General features: G+C 50.7%; 2 protein-coding genes across 2 annotated transcripts in view; one reads left to right on the top strand and one right to left on the bottom strand.

Moving 5' to 3' along the window:
- Window positions 1–7305, top strand: part of LOC114865282 (trafficking kinesin-binding protein 1-like) — an 8960-nt gene extending 1655 nt beyond the window's left edge. Inside the window, exons 3-18 of the mRNA XM_029166272.2 lie at window positions 361–437; window positions 510–626; window positions 718–818; window positions 897–1002; window positions 1076–1154; window positions 1252–1382; window positions 1466–1540; window positions 1620–1757; window positions 1829–1905; window positions 2247–2495; window positions 2665–2942; window positions 4015–4133; window positions 4302–4500; window positions 4587–4692; window positions 5306–5431; window positions 5531–7305. Of these exons, the coding sequence (XP_029022105.1) occupies window positions 387–437; window positions 510–626; window positions 718–818; window positions 897–1002; window positions 1076–1154; window positions 1252–1382; window positions 1466–1540; window positions 1620–1757; window positions 1829–1905; window positions 2247–2495; window positions 2665–2942; window positions 4015–4133; window positions 4302–4500; window positions 4587–4692; window positions 5306–5431; window positions 5531–6119 (2541 nt within the window). The 5' untranslated portion in view covers window positions 361–386 and the 3' untranslated portion in view covers window positions 6120–7305. The remainder of the gene's footprint in view (window positions 1–360; window positions 438–509; window positions 627–717; window positions 819–896; window positions 1003–1075; window positions 1155–1251; window positions 1383–1465; window positions 1541–1619; window positions 1758–1828; window positions 1906–2246; window positions 2496–2664; window positions 2943–4014; window positions 4134–4301; window positions 4501–4586; window positions 4693–5305; window positions 5432–5530) is intronic.
- A 3301-nt stretch (window positions 7306–10606) lies between these two features.
- Window positions 10607–13939, bottom strand: cckb (cholecystokinin b). The gene is made up of 4 exons (XM_029167632.3): window positions 13789–13939; window positions 13216–13342; window positions 12991–13146; window positions 10607–11031 (listed from the first exon to the last, which is right to left on the bottom strand). The coding sequence occupies exons 2-4, from the start codon at window positions 13340–13342 to the stop codon at window positions 10895–10897; spliced, it is 420 nt and encodes a 139-aa protein (XP_029023465.1). The 5' UTR covers window positions 13789–13939; the 3' UTR covers window positions 10607–10894.
- Window positions 13940–14188: the final 249 nt, after the last annotated feature.

Genomic DNA, 14188 nt, shown 5'->3' with positions numbered 1-14188 from the left:
ACAGAACAGACCTAGAGAAGTTCTGTCTCCATAAAGTGAACTGCTGTGCTCGTGTCAGACGGACGCTCGAATTCATTTAAAAGTACTTGACACCGCAGTTACAGCAGCTTTATGCTGCTTGTAAAACTTACTGTATCACAGTTTACCATTACGCGTTCGATAGCGCAGCGCAGTAAGTTATTGATCCGAGTACTGGAGTCGATGGGCGCCGTTCCCCGGGGGCAGCGCCGCCACCAGCTGTGCGCCATGGAAAACACGCGTTAACCCCCGCACTGCCACACCCGCTCCCGGATGACCGGCTGTTACATAACACGCGCAGCCTGTAGCCTCCTCCTGAGTTCCCGCTGCCTGTTTCCACAGTGCTATGTGCCGACAGAGTGGGCCAGATGACGAAGACCTACAATGACATCGACGCTGTCACCCGTTTGCTGGAAGAGGTGAGTCGCTCTATTTTTCGAGTCTGCAGGTGACGGGACCGCGCTAAGACTCCTCTCTCGTCCATCGGACAGAAAGAGAGAGACCTGGAGCTGGCGGCGCGGATCGGCCAGTCGCTCCTCAAGAAGAACCGCACTCTGACGGAGCAGAATGACTACCTGGAGATACAAGTGGGGCAGATCACAGAGGAGGTCCGCACATTGAGCTATGACCCGTTAGGGCCCGTTTTGGCCCGTTTTGGCCCGTTGCCACTCAGTGACGGCGGCGTCTGACGTCCTGCAGGTGGCGCAGCTGCACCACGAGCTGAACCTGAAGGACGAGCTGCTGCAGTTCTACACCACCGCCGCCGAGGAGAGCGAGGACGAGTCCGGCGGCTCGCCGACGTGAGCGCCCGTCCCTTGGCAGGTGTGTCCGCGCCGATCGGCAGCGGGGGTTTCACGCGCGCTCCTCTCTGTTCACAGCGGCAAGAAAGGCAACGCGGAGGCAGCGTCCGGGGGCTTCGTGAGCAACACGCTGCAGAGGAAACTCAAAGAGCTGGAGGAGGAGAACCTGTGTCTCCGCTCGGAGGTACCGCTCCACGTGACGTAGGGAGGTGACGTGACTGGCCGTCCTTTGTCTCACTGTGGATGTCACCATGCAGGCGAACCACCTGAAGTCAGAGACGGAAACCTACGAGGAGAAGGAGCAGCAGCTCGTCAGTGACTGCGTGAAGGAGCTCAGTGAGTCGTCCGGGCTTCGCTTTTGAGTCAAACTGATTCTCCCATTGTTTCATTTTTACACATCTCGCCGTCCTCCTCGTGTTCTCTGTCCTGTCAGGGTTGTCCAGTCTCCAGATCTCCGCCATCGCCGAGGAGTTGGCCCGCAAGACTGAGGACGCCTCCCGACAGCAAGAGGAAATCACACACCTCCTCTCTCAGATAGTGGACCTGCAAAAGAAAGCCAAATCTGTGAGTTAAAGCCTCACATACAGACAGATGGAGGTATTTGTTATCATTCACGTTCCTTTACATTGTAATATACCTGCATCTAGTATGCGGTGGAGAACGAGGAGCTGTCTCAGCACCTGATGGCGGCTAAAGATGCCCAAAGGCAGCTGACGGCGGAGGTAACGCCTCTCTTTACCTTCGTCTTCCTGTTCAAGTCGAACTGTACAATTAACACGAGGGTTCACCTTCGCAAAACAGCTGCAGGAGCTGGAGGAGAAGTACTCGGAGTGCATCGAGATGCTGCACGAGGCCCAGGAGGAGCTGAAGAACCTGAGGAACAGGAGCTACCCCGCAGGAAGCCTCCGCCGCTACCACCCCGTGGGGCTGTACCCGATGGTGAGGGCGCGCGTACAGCGCGCGTGCACGCTGGCGTCTCCCGCGCCCTCACGGATCTGTGTGTGTTGCAGGATTCACTGGCTGCTGAGATCGAGGGGACCATGAGGAAGGAGTTGAGTCTGGACGATCCGGAGTGCGAGGAGCAGAAGTACGGGTGTACGCACACGCACACGCACGCGCACACGCACACACACACGCGCACACACACACACAAACACCCACACGCACGCACACGCACGCACACACACACACGCACACACACACACACACCCACACACACACAAACACACACACACACACACACACACGCGCGCACACACACACACACACGCACACACACACACGCACACGCACACATTGAACTCAGCCTCAAACTGTATTATACATTGAGTCAGAGATCAGCAATGTAGCAAATGTACTGTTCCTCCATAGCGTGTGACTGGTTCAGATGTGAAGTGTTCAAAGACCACGCTGCTGCTTTTCTCCCAGGAGCCACCGTAAGCGCGTTTTTGAGACGGTTAAGAACGTCAACCAGACGGTGCGGCAGCGTTCACTGACTCCGACCAGCGGCAACATCCCCGGCTCCAACCAGTCTCTGTCTGCGCGGACGTCGCCCTCGTCCAGCGGCCTGTCCACGCCTCGCTCCGGCCTGTATGGAGGCGACGGGACCGGAGACGGCGTTGCCCTTGACAACCGGACACAGAGCATCCTGCTGGAGACGGCGTCCAATCAGGATAGGTGGGCGGAAGTGGTTTAATGCAATTAACCAATTAGAGAGGAAGCAGAGACTGAGCAAAGTTCATTTTCAGAGTGATATAAAACACTGGTTGCATCTTCGAAATTTGATTTGATTCGTTATCTTAGTTTAAATGAAGCATCTTTGCATGCGGTGTCTCTTCTCTCGCAGCAACGCAGACGGCCGAGACAAGAAGACGAGCGGGGCCGAGGATCTGCGCGTGGCCCTGCGGCGCCTTTCTCTGCGTCGGCAAAACAACCTCAGCGAGAGGCGCTTCTTCGAAGAGGAGAGAGAGCGGCGGCGCGGACGCGGCGGACTGCAGGAGGCGCCGGGCCACGAGGGCGCGCTGACGCCCTCCGAGAGCATCATGTCCCTCGGCGGCCTCCACCTGTGGGCCTCGCGGGGGCCCTACCTCCCAGACAAACTGCAGATCGTCAAGCCGCTCGAAGGTGAGGCGGGGGGGGGGGAGCGCGGGGCGGGCTGCAAGGCGCTGAGGAGGTGGGAGGGGAGGCGGCAGCGGGGAGCCGGCGCCGCCAAGGGGAGCAAGTGGAGCTGGGGGGCGGAGGGGGAGGGCCGGAGGGACAGCCAGGCGTCGGAGGCGGAGCGGGACAGGGGGTGGGGGTGGGCGAGGAAGACCGGGGCTAGGATAGCGAGGGAGAGGGGGAGGAGGTGGGCCAGAGACCGGGCCGGGAGCAGGACGGCGACGGAGGCCGAGGCCGAGGAGACCAAGGACAGGCCTCTGTCGCTGATGCTCTTCAACTCCTTCTGGTCTCTGATGCACCGTCACAAGTCCGGCGGCTTCGCATCTCCGCACAGCTATTACAAAGACACGGAGCCGAGGGGCTGGCTGTAGAGCAGCACACAATCGTCCACGAACACGCAATTATCGCAGCGGGTGCGGGTAAACGTGGCCACGACGGAGGTGTGACGCGTTGTTCCTCGTGAGATTCGTTGCTGAGCGTAACTTTGTTCCAATCTGTAAGATGTGGAGGTTTGTGCTGCCTCTGCTGCCCCCTGCTGGTAGTAGCTTGTTTTACAGCTCTCCTGTTACAGCTTCCTCCATTTTATTTACAGTTCATTTGTTTGAATGTTTGTAGTTTCTCCCCCTCATTTATTATTACTCATTCTTTATTTATGCCTTTACTCTTTATTATTTGTCTTTCTCTGTTCATTCTGTCACTATTTGCTTTGTCTGTTATAAAATTACCAATAAAACCATTTCTTACACTAACACCTCATTTCATCTTTTCATTTCATTTAAATGTTTTTCTTTGGTTCTTCATCATCTTTTAATATCTGTGATTTCTCGCTATCTCACGAGTCTTTAGTTTTTTTCTCATTTCTAATTTTTTAAGCTGGTGAACATTGGAACCGTTGCTCAAGTTGAGCCTTAACAGACTAAACACCAGAAGCAATGGATATGTTGCAAATAAATGAAGGGTCATTCCAGGTCTGTGGAGCATTAAAGTTGTCTGTCTAACAGTCCAGCTCAGTGGCTCAGTGTTCTTTTGTGCCCTCCAGGCTCTGCCACCCTGCACCACTGGCAGCAGTTAGCGCAGCCTCACCTCGGCGTCATTCTAGACGCCAGACCCGGAGTCGTGTCGAAGGGCTACAGACCCCTTGAGCTCGAGCTGGAGCAGGTCTGTTAACATTCAAATCTGGAGTCCATGTCACGAACTCCGTGTCTGAGTACTGTATTATTTAAATCCTGACTCCCCATCGCTTTGTGCTTATAGTCTCCACTAATCCTCCCTGCAGCAGCTAAAGTTACAGTCATGTTCTAGTCTTTGGGTCGATGCTGTCCCCAGGTGTATCCATGGGGCGGCTTCGAGGAGGACGAACCGGGCGAGCAGTACTTCCAGAACCTGCCCACCTCCTCGGCCTCCGCCACCCCGGCCGTGCCCCCCCCGCCCGGCAGCGGGGACCCCGCCCCCGCGGCCAGCGTCGCCCCGTCGGCCCCTCCCTCTCCATCGCCGTCGCCGCATCTGAGCAACACCGACGCCCTGGGTGAGCTCGAACGCCACATATTATACCCGCAATGCATTGTGGGGGCCCGGGAGTGACCGGCCGTCTGTGTTGTGTGCCGCCCGCAGCTGCGTACTACCCGGGCAAATGCATGGCCCACACCAGCTCCACGTACACGTTCACCACCTGCCGCATCCTCCATCCCACCGACGAGCAGACGCGGGTCACGCCGAGGTAATCCACTGATCAAAGGGGAGCGCCGGCGGGCCGCTCCCACGCGTCCCCCCGCGACGCCGCTTTGATGTGCCAGCGTTCATTCACAGGAAAGCGCCGCGGCGGTTTATCCGAGGAGAGGCTCAGTGTCACAGCGGCTTCTTACGAGAGCAAAGTGGACGCCTTTTAAAATTCCGCAAGCGTCTTCTTTCCTTTTCGCTGAAGGCAGCCAGATTCAAACGCACGCCTTTGTAACGACTCTAATGAAGCAAGAACACTTCGATTTTCCTTCTTGGATCGTGGCTGCTTTTGAAAGTTCTTCAGATGTGCTTTTTATTACATTCTATATATTCTAATAACATGAAAGCGATCATTTGGGCTTTGATATCATTAAGCCGTCACTGAGATCAGATTGTGTCTTGGCAACAGTATCCAGACTGCTAGACAGCAGGAAGGTGCTAAATAATACATTCTGGTGCTTATAGGGTGATGAAACAACATTCTCTGTGCAATAAATGCCACTTTTATGCTTTTTCAACGATGAAGCATCATGAAGGTTGCATTTAAACTGGTAGAATCTTTCTGACGTTCGCTGTTTCCTGATAGTTCTAAGTTCTTTCTGTTCTTCTCCCAGTCTGAACCCAGTGCCAGCGTCTTCGTCCTGTGTGATGACCAGCACCCTGTTGGCCACTCCAGCCGCTACTCCCTGCACCCCCCACAGGCTCAGTCTCAGGCCCTCCGAGTCCTCCACCAACCTCAGGCAAGGCTCCAGTTCGAACACCCTGAATGAAAAAGCTGGTGCTCTCCCTCAACCTCTGTTTTCCAGCCGATGCTGATGCTGATGCTTTTGTCCCTGCAGAGATGCAACACGCACCACCAGCACCTCCCTGGGGTTAGTGCGCCTCCTCCAGGAGCGGGGGATCTCGGCAGCGGTGTACCACCAGAGCCAGGGCCTGGATCAGGGTCCGAGCAGCGGAGGCGTCCTGTTCAGCACCTCCATCGCCCCGAACCGAGCGCCCGACCCAGACCCCCTGCGTCCCTCCACCCCTCCCAACTCCCCGACGGGCCAGGGAGCCGCGCCCACCCCCGCGGGCTTCGACTTCAAGAGCCCTTCCTACGACAACTTCCTGGCCTCCAAACCGGCGCGCTCCATCCTGAAGGAGGTGACGGGGGGCTTGCGGGGCCGGCAGAGGGGGCGGGACTGCGAGAGCCAGACGGATGTCAGTGTGACTGTCCACAACCTCAACCTGCTGGATAAGGTGAAGCGGCTCGGCGTGGCTGGAGCTCCGGGGGCCAGGGCGATGAGCGCGGGGCCCATGCTCGGCCCCCTGGGTGGGCTGCGCAGGTCCGGCTCCCCCTTTGGGCCCGATGGGCTACGGAGAAACCGTAGCTACCCAGCCATGGTCGGGGCCAGCATGGCCATGAAGGGCCCAGGGCCCCAGGAGTAGGGGCCCTGACTGTCGGCCGTCAGGGGACAGGAGCCAGGCAGGACCGAGGCTGCTGAGCAGTCACCTGGAGCCCAAACACTGACTCTCACTGTTCATAATGGACCACGTGGCACCACTTTCTAATCAACAGGGAGGTTTCACACTGTCACTGAGCTTTATAGTGCTTTAAAAAGTAGCAGACCACGCTTTAATTAAAGGCAAAAGCCCTTAAAGGATTGATTCCACCAAACTCCAGTAACATGAAACACATTTCCCTTCGTTTTGCGTGTAATCGACAAACGACACAATAAAGTTCCCAGTGAAAATATTCATGCTACACTATAAATAAATAGTGTAGCATGAAGACATAAACGTTGATATTGAGTTTTGAAGTTTTGAACCCAACTAGTGTTGAGAAGCGTCAGAGTGTTTAAATGGGGAAACAGAAAATCAGTTCAGTGTCCGTTAATTCCATGTAAGTGGGTAAAGTGATGCTATAAAAAGAGATCTGCTGATGATTCTTGCCAGATTAAAATCCCAAATTGTCGCTGTCCACTCACATCCCGTTTGGAGACTGGCTCTGCTGGCTGGACACAGTACTCCCACTGTGGCACACAGAACCCATCACACATCCAGATGTTGCACTTGTTGTCTAGCAGTAGTTGTATCACCGGACTGAGGTTCATGTTTAAAACCCCAAATAGAGAAAGACACAGCTTCTTTCTTTCGATTCTCCCTCTGGAAGTGATTAGAGGCTGATAAGTCAATTCCAATTTTATGTCAGTATTGAAAATATTTTTCGTTTAGACTCCTAATTGGCCATTAGACAGGGGAAGTTGATGTTGCTTCTACTGAACTGGACGGATCAATACGCTGAAGAGGAGAGAGACGGGAATAAAGCAAATGATGGGAGTTAATTTGCGGTCACAGGCTTTGGGACGTTTCGCTGAACTGAAGCAATATAGTGCCTCCACTGTCTGTTTATGAAGCTGTCGCATCTGTTCTATTTATTATTTTACTTCCTGCTGTGCTTTTACAGGGTTTTTCATGTCCATACTTGCTATATATCCCTGTTTGTCCTGTGTTATATGGCCCAGTTATAACACAGCAGTTATGTGGAGCCATAACCTGCAGTCACACATCACTGTAAGCGTTGGAGAGCATGTAATCAGGCGTTTTCCAAATAAAAAAATCAATCAAATCAAAATGAATCTTATGAATATCTTCATTTATTCCATGTCTGTTTTCCTCCTGTATAAAATTATGAATAGGTCCCGAACATGAAATCATCTCCTCCAGCAGATGGCGCTGGCTGCAGCAAATGTCACATGTCCTTACATTACATTACATTCCTCCATCTGTCCACACAGACAAACCCATCATCTATTACCCACTGACCATATGATGAATATGACCAGGGCGCTTATTAAGCCTCTGTTAGCCACAGGGTGCGTGAGGGGTGAACAATAATCAAAAAATGCCACACTGACGGCAGGCGAGCGTAATTAAAAGAAATGAGATGGCTGAATGTCACCGGTGTGATTTGTCCTCAGAATAATATGTTGTTAATCTGATTTATCAAAAGATCAAATCAAACACGTCCCTGAGCTGAAAGTGGAAAATCCACCCTTGCATTCTCGTCTGCACAGCTCATAGTGTTTTAAATGTGTTGATTTGTGCTAGTATTTGTCATCTATTGTAATTTTAGGCTAAAATACATCAACAACTACTGGATCGACTGCACTAATATTTCCTACAGACTTTAATGCCAACCTCAGCATCAACTGTATTGCCTGTGCTGACACCTGCCTCATCTTAGTACAAACTACATTGCACTAATATAAGACTTATGGCTTTAATTCACAGGGATTCGTCTTCAATACGGGGAAGAAGAAAATAAGAGCTGCCTTGAGTCCGGGAGCCGTGGACGTCTCCTCCCTGGGGACGCTTTGCCAAGTGTTCGCTGCAGCTGCCTTCAGTATTGTGCTCAGTAAGTGAAAAGCTGCTCTGTTAGAGAAAATCTTCCCACTTTTTGCCTTAAGAAACTGGCAAATGAAAATGTTTTACTGACTGTTTTCGGTTCTTTAAAGCAGCATTTGTCTCAATCTGAGATGGAGCACAGTCAGCTGCTGTAGATAATAAAAAACTGGCCAGGCATGTATTTTCAAGCATCACCAGTATTTTTCGGCTTGTCCCAAAGGTCTTTCTGACTTGACTACATTGTTTTCTCCATGAACCCTGTGGTCATTAGTTGAAAATAGTTTACTAGTTACTGCCAGTTACATCCTTTTTCTCAATTGAAAAACAAACAATTAAATAAACCCTTTGACTAAAATCCCGAAAGCCTTGACTTGACTCTCGTGAATGTTTTGTTTTATTTATTTATTTATTGCAAAGTTCAAAAAGCTCATGAATTAGTGAATTAGTTCATTTGTTGATGGACCTGAGGGTCACTCCAAATGACCATTAACAAAAGAATTTGGTTCCTGTTGACAGTCGGTTGTTGACAAATTCAGATGTGCGTGTTTTACCTACTACAGAAGCATTTAAGCATCTGCTCCAGCTTTAAAAGCGTATTTCTCTAAGACCAATGATTAGAATTCCTCCGACGTTCTCCAATAACTCTGATTCGACTTCGCTGTTGCAGCGGTTGCGGTCCTGGGTCTCTCTTCCTGTTTTTTACCGCATATGCAACCTTTTCGAACGCCACCCTTTCAAGCTGTTCAGCAGGTAAAGGAAGAAACGTTTGGACGGCGAGTGAAAGACAGTGTGCTTCAAAAAGCAGCTCGGACCATCTGCTCGCCGCCGTTCCTGGATCTTCATTACAGTCGCACTCGTGGAGCTCGTCCTCCTTTCAGGCCTGCGTGGCTGCGGCTGAGCAGAACCAGAGCTCTTACGCACGTACGGGTGCTCCAGTCACACACACACACACACACACACACACACACACACACACACACACACACACACACACACACACACTGAAGACATTTACTGATGGTCCCACTGAAGCCTTTAAACCTTTCCGAAGCCTTTACCTCTGAATTCTTATGACTCCAGCGCTTTAAGCAGAAAGTTCGAGTCGATTCCCAGCACACACTCAGATTCTTAAGCCTCTGGGTTTCTGATTGAAGTGTGACCTCAGACCAAGCCAGTGGCTTCAATGCCCCGCGCACACGTAAACATATAAACACACAGCAAACCCCCCCTCGTTCCCCCGAGGCCCCCGTCACCACTTCACTGAATAATTCACTGAGGCTGATTTGTTCATTGATCCGTCTTCCCACCTCTCACTCCTACAGACGCATCTTTCACTTAACGCGCTGGGGCAGCAGATGCACAATGGGCTGCTTCACATGATTCCCCGTTACAGCGGAGCCTCCACATAAACACCGTCCACAGGCTGAACTTTGGAGCCTGCTGCTTTTTGGCCTTTGTCTGTGTTTTCAAGAAGATTTCGAGCGAGTGATGTCGATATCACGTCGTCATAGCTCTTTGTCTGTCTCTGCCTCAAAGTATTTGAAAGTATCCCCGAAACACCTGCCTCCTCAGAAGCTGCTGATGTCTCGGTCGTGGAGCCAAATGTAATTATTAGGACTTAATTAGAGGCTGCTTCAATAATTTACTCATTATCAGTTTCTCCAAACGCTTCAGACCACTTCAATATTTAGCATGGATTCATAATGATCTTGCTGTTCTTTTGAAGATATTCTTGAACATTCCCCAGCCTGGCGCCTGAATGATGCATTCACTGACTTTCATCTCCTTTGTGCGGCTGCACGCCGACCTCTTTTCCCAACATCAGACGTTTCTTCTTTTATATTCATCAAAACCAGCATCGTTGCTCCCAGTCCACCGAGGTCCAGCGGATCTGTGGGGTGAACCGTATGTAACGCGCCGATGTTCATTTCCATCGGAATATCAGTGAGACGGGAGCTCAGTTTCAATGCATCTGTCTCATTATAACATTTTATATTTCACACACCTGTGATAAGAGCCTCTGATTGTTCCTAAGTCTACTGTAACCACCTGACAACTAGAACTGACAATTAGAATGTGTGTAGTATTAGTAATAATAATAGTAATAATAAACTGACACTTTTAAAGCTTTTATTACATAATAAACTCCTAAAATTGATTAAATCAGCCTTTATCAGCACCCAAACCTCTGTCTCTGGGTAACTGACACCATTATCACTACTATTATTCACACTTATTCATTATTAATTGCCACAATAAAATCTGCCATGTTCATCTCTTGCTGCTGATCCTCTGAGTCACACGTTTTACCTTCAGTGTGTCTGAGTTAGTAGATTGAAACAAGAAAATCAGTGATAGGATATATTGTGTATATATTGTCTATTGCTTGTGCTTGTTGTGTGACTCAAAGGTCACACTATCATAATACTGCATGTTTGCGCTGCCAAAAATAATCCAGATTATGACATGACATCTAGTAAATGTCAATACACTGTAATACACTGAATCAGAAGAACATGAGCACGGAGTGATGTTTTCAGTCTTTATTCAGCCCAGTTATTCCACAGACCCCCACACTATCCTAAACCTTTCCACCCGAAAATAATAAAGATAACCGAGAAAACCAGAAACAAACGAACCTTGGACAATCAGAGCTTTTCTGCAAAATTTGGCATATGTATATTGCATTATTACAGTCTTACAAACGAATGTACAACAAATACATCATAAATAGACTCTTATTGTGGGACGGTGATGAGCCAGCTTGCGTGGGTGTGTTCCTCCTGCCCCTCCTTCGCCTGCGCTGACTCCCCTCCTTACGAGGAATACTCGTACTCCTCGGCGCTGCGGCGGCCGAAGTCCATCCAGCCCAGGTAGTCCCTGTCCGCTATCCGGTGGTTGGCGCTCAGGCCGCTGCCTCTGCTGCCCGCCGTGGAGTTCCTGCGCACGGACGCTGGGGGGAGAAGCGTGGAGGCCAATGAGTGAGTGGGTGGGTGGAGGAGGGGGGGCATCAGCGTTCCTCCGAGGCTTTCGCCGGACCGTGGACCTACTTTCAAGTAGTCTCTGCACGGAGACAGTCGGCGCAAACTAGTCCGAAACGGTCTAAATTTGGAAGCGAGATGCAAATGCGCCGCCATGAAATATATAAACAACCCCCCTTGTGTCTTTTATCTGGTTAAATGTGTCAGCTGTCAGATGGGACTGGACGCGGAGACGCTCCCACGTGGAGCGGCTCGAGGTCCTCTGACAAATGTATTTGCAGTGACTGATGCTTTTAATTTCCGTTTGCTTCACTTTTATAACTTTTCAGGTCAGGAGCTTTTGCCCCGAGAAGACAGAGGTGAGTTCAGTCCATCACCTCATTAAAGTTTAATGTCTGCAATACTGGAATCGCTGCTGGTTTTAATCACCCACAGGAGGTTCTGTCCCCTCGTTCTCATTATTTCTCTCTCTCTCACACACACACACACACACACACACATAAACCCACACACACTAAAACAAAGGACGTTCTAAGTACAGCTGGACTTCAGACTGACAACATGCTATTACTGTCTCTTCTTCTTTCTCAACCCGTTCCTCCACTTTTCCACATGTTCATTTCTTGAACCCTTCATCGCTGCCTCGTTCCTCCTCCTCCTCACTCGTACGTGCGCGCGCTCTAACCCTCGAACGTTAAACCGCGTGTGATTTCGATCTCGTCATATTTTTTTTTTATTCCAAGTATAGCGAAGCAGATTTGCTGTCCGTGTGGTAATCAATTGAGCGCTCATAGAGATGCTGTTTGCACTCCACCCACATCCTCCTACGCATCGCACACACACACACACACACACACACACACACACACACACACACACACACACACACACACACACACACACACTGCTTTAGTTCCCCGGTGTGCTGAGAAGCCTGGCTGCAGAAGGCTCGACAACGACACCTCCTACACCAGAACATGCAAGTGAACAGCAAGCGCACAAGCACAGACGCCCACAAACGCACGATCACAGTTAAACACACACGTCGCTGAAGAAATGAGTCTTTACTGACCTGACTGAGTTTTAGTGCAGGTTTTATACTGTAATCAGTGCAAAGGCAATACATAAAGGCCATTAAAGGTTTTAAGTGTGTTATGTGGAAGATTTCAAATGATGTTGTTCTTTATTGTCTGTGATGAAGTGAACCATCCACTTTTCAATCATTTTCGGTCCAGTGACTCCGAACAAGCTCTGAAAATGACTCACTTCATAATCGAGTGATTTGTGAATTTGCTAAAGAGGCAGAGACGTTTTTCTCCTGAGCAATGTCGCCTTTCATCCACGATCGATACGTCAGACTGTGTCTAGGAAGAAAGGGCAAAGTTTCAGGCTTCGGTGTTTGTTATGCAAAGAGTCACGCGCGGAGCGACGCCTTTTCAATTTCTGGAAGCCAAGTCTGAAAGATTCTCATCTGTGCACTGTGGAAGCCCGAACATTCTCCAGTCCTGTCACACAGCCGGCGAGATCAGGAGATCAGAGCGCTGAACATGAGGAAGGGTCGAGGGTTTGTGGTGTCAGCATCAAAGGAAGGAAAACCCAGAGCTACTGGGAATCAGATAGGGAATAAATGAGATGCTGCGAGGAGAGTGGCCGGAAGGCAGCACCCACTAATACACGCTTTTTCAAACCACAAAAGCCTTTCAGTGCTGCTAATTCATTTTACTAAGCTAACTGTTCGCTGATTCTAGTAATTAGCAGGAGTGAGGAAGGAGGAGGGGGGGAGGCACTTGTCTCTGTAAATTAATTATTGTGTTTTCCAGATGTTTCCAGATGTGCTCGCGCCTTCGAGGGTTCGCAGGTGGAGCGGCGATGACCTCCTAACAACATGCAAACGGGCACAGAAGCAGAGGCGCACGCGGACAAACACGCACCTTTCCTGGAGGAGATGAGTCTCGCCAGCAGCTCGCTGAGGTTCGCCCGCGAGTTGGGGTCCTCGTCAGCCGCGGGGAGGGCTTTCAGCTGAGGGGCAGAGCGCCTGTGTCGGAGGTGGGGTCCCCCCGAGCTGTGGCTGCCAGCCTCGAGGAGGGCTGCAAACAAGAGCAGATGTCAGACGCCGAAGACCGGTGTCACGCGTTAACGGAGGGGCTCGACCGTACCTTCGGAGGGGGAGGAGGGGGGGAGGGAGCGGCGGCCCCCGTCCAGAGGCTGAGGGGAGAGCGGGAGCCCCGAACAGCTCGTACACAGGACAACCAGCACCACACACACACACAGCCCTGCAGTCATCTGAAAGGAGAGAGGAGTCAAGGCACTGGGAGCACTGGGAGCACTGGGACCGTCTGCACTGTCAGACAACTGTCACTTCACAGCACTGGCGCGTGAGTCAGAGCAGCATATTCACACCGATCCAGGGGCACAGCGCGTAACACAACAGCTGCGGTCACTCCTGATGCATTGTGCAGGTCCAACCGCAATCTGGATTCATTCATTAAGTCGAGATCAAGGTCAGGGTTTTCAGAATAAAACACATGAAATCTCCTGTTGTCACGTTTAAAGTGATTCTGTGATCTCCCGTGCGCAGCAGCATGTTTTTTTATGAAAACTGCCTCATTTTCGGTCTATTGATGAGCCAGAAAAAACATCCATTCACAACAAATAAATCTGTGCAAAACTGCTTTTAAAAAGATTCAAATGTGCAACGTGTCAAGTTAAATAACAGAGGGCAGACCTACCTTGACAGAAGACGTTCGTCGCGTAGAGGAGTGTGTGAGAGTGAGGAGAGCACTTCTCCGCTGAGTTGGAAGGAAGCCCCTTTTATACTCCCCGCTCAGCTCAGCACACGATGAGCGTGTGTGTGTGTGTGTGTGTGTGTGTGTGTGTGTGTGTGTGTGTGTGTGTGTGTGTGTGTGTGTGTGTGTGTGTGTGTGTGTGTGTGTGTGTTACATCCTGTGTATTCCTCTGTGTGCATGTGGAGCCTGACAGTACAGCGTGCCACACTTTTATTGTGTGTTTGCTCACCATAACATTTGGCATCATTACCTCTGTGTTGTGTGTTTAGGTGACTCACACAGATAAAACCTATAGATTTAAACTACTGTTTAAATATTGAAAAGTTCCTCAGTTTTTCTGGAA

Source organism: Betta splendens, chromosome 11 (genome assembly GCF_900634795.4).
Source record: "Betta splendens chromosome 11, fBetSpl5.4, whole genome shotgun sequence".
In the NCBI taxonomy this organism is placed as follows: domain Eukaryota; kingdom Metazoa; phylum Chordata; class Actinopteri; order Anabantiformes; family Osphronemidae; genus Betta; species Betta splendens.
This window is presented reverse-complemented; position numbering and strand designations above follow the sequence as displayed.

Coding starts and splice junctions, on each gene's coding strand:
- cckb (XM_029167632.3), bottom strand. CDS start 13,342: ATGACTGCAGGGCTGTGTGTGTGTGTGGTGCTGGTTGTCCTGTGTACG. Junction 13,147..13,215: donor CCCCTCCTCCCCCTCCGAAG/GTACGGTCGAGC, acceptor TCTTGTTTGCAG/CCCTCCTCGAGGCTGGCAGC. Junction 11,032..12,990: donor ACTCATCTCCTCCAGGAAAG/GTGCGTGTTTGT, acceptor TTCTCCCCCCAG/CGTCCGTGCGCAGGAACTCC.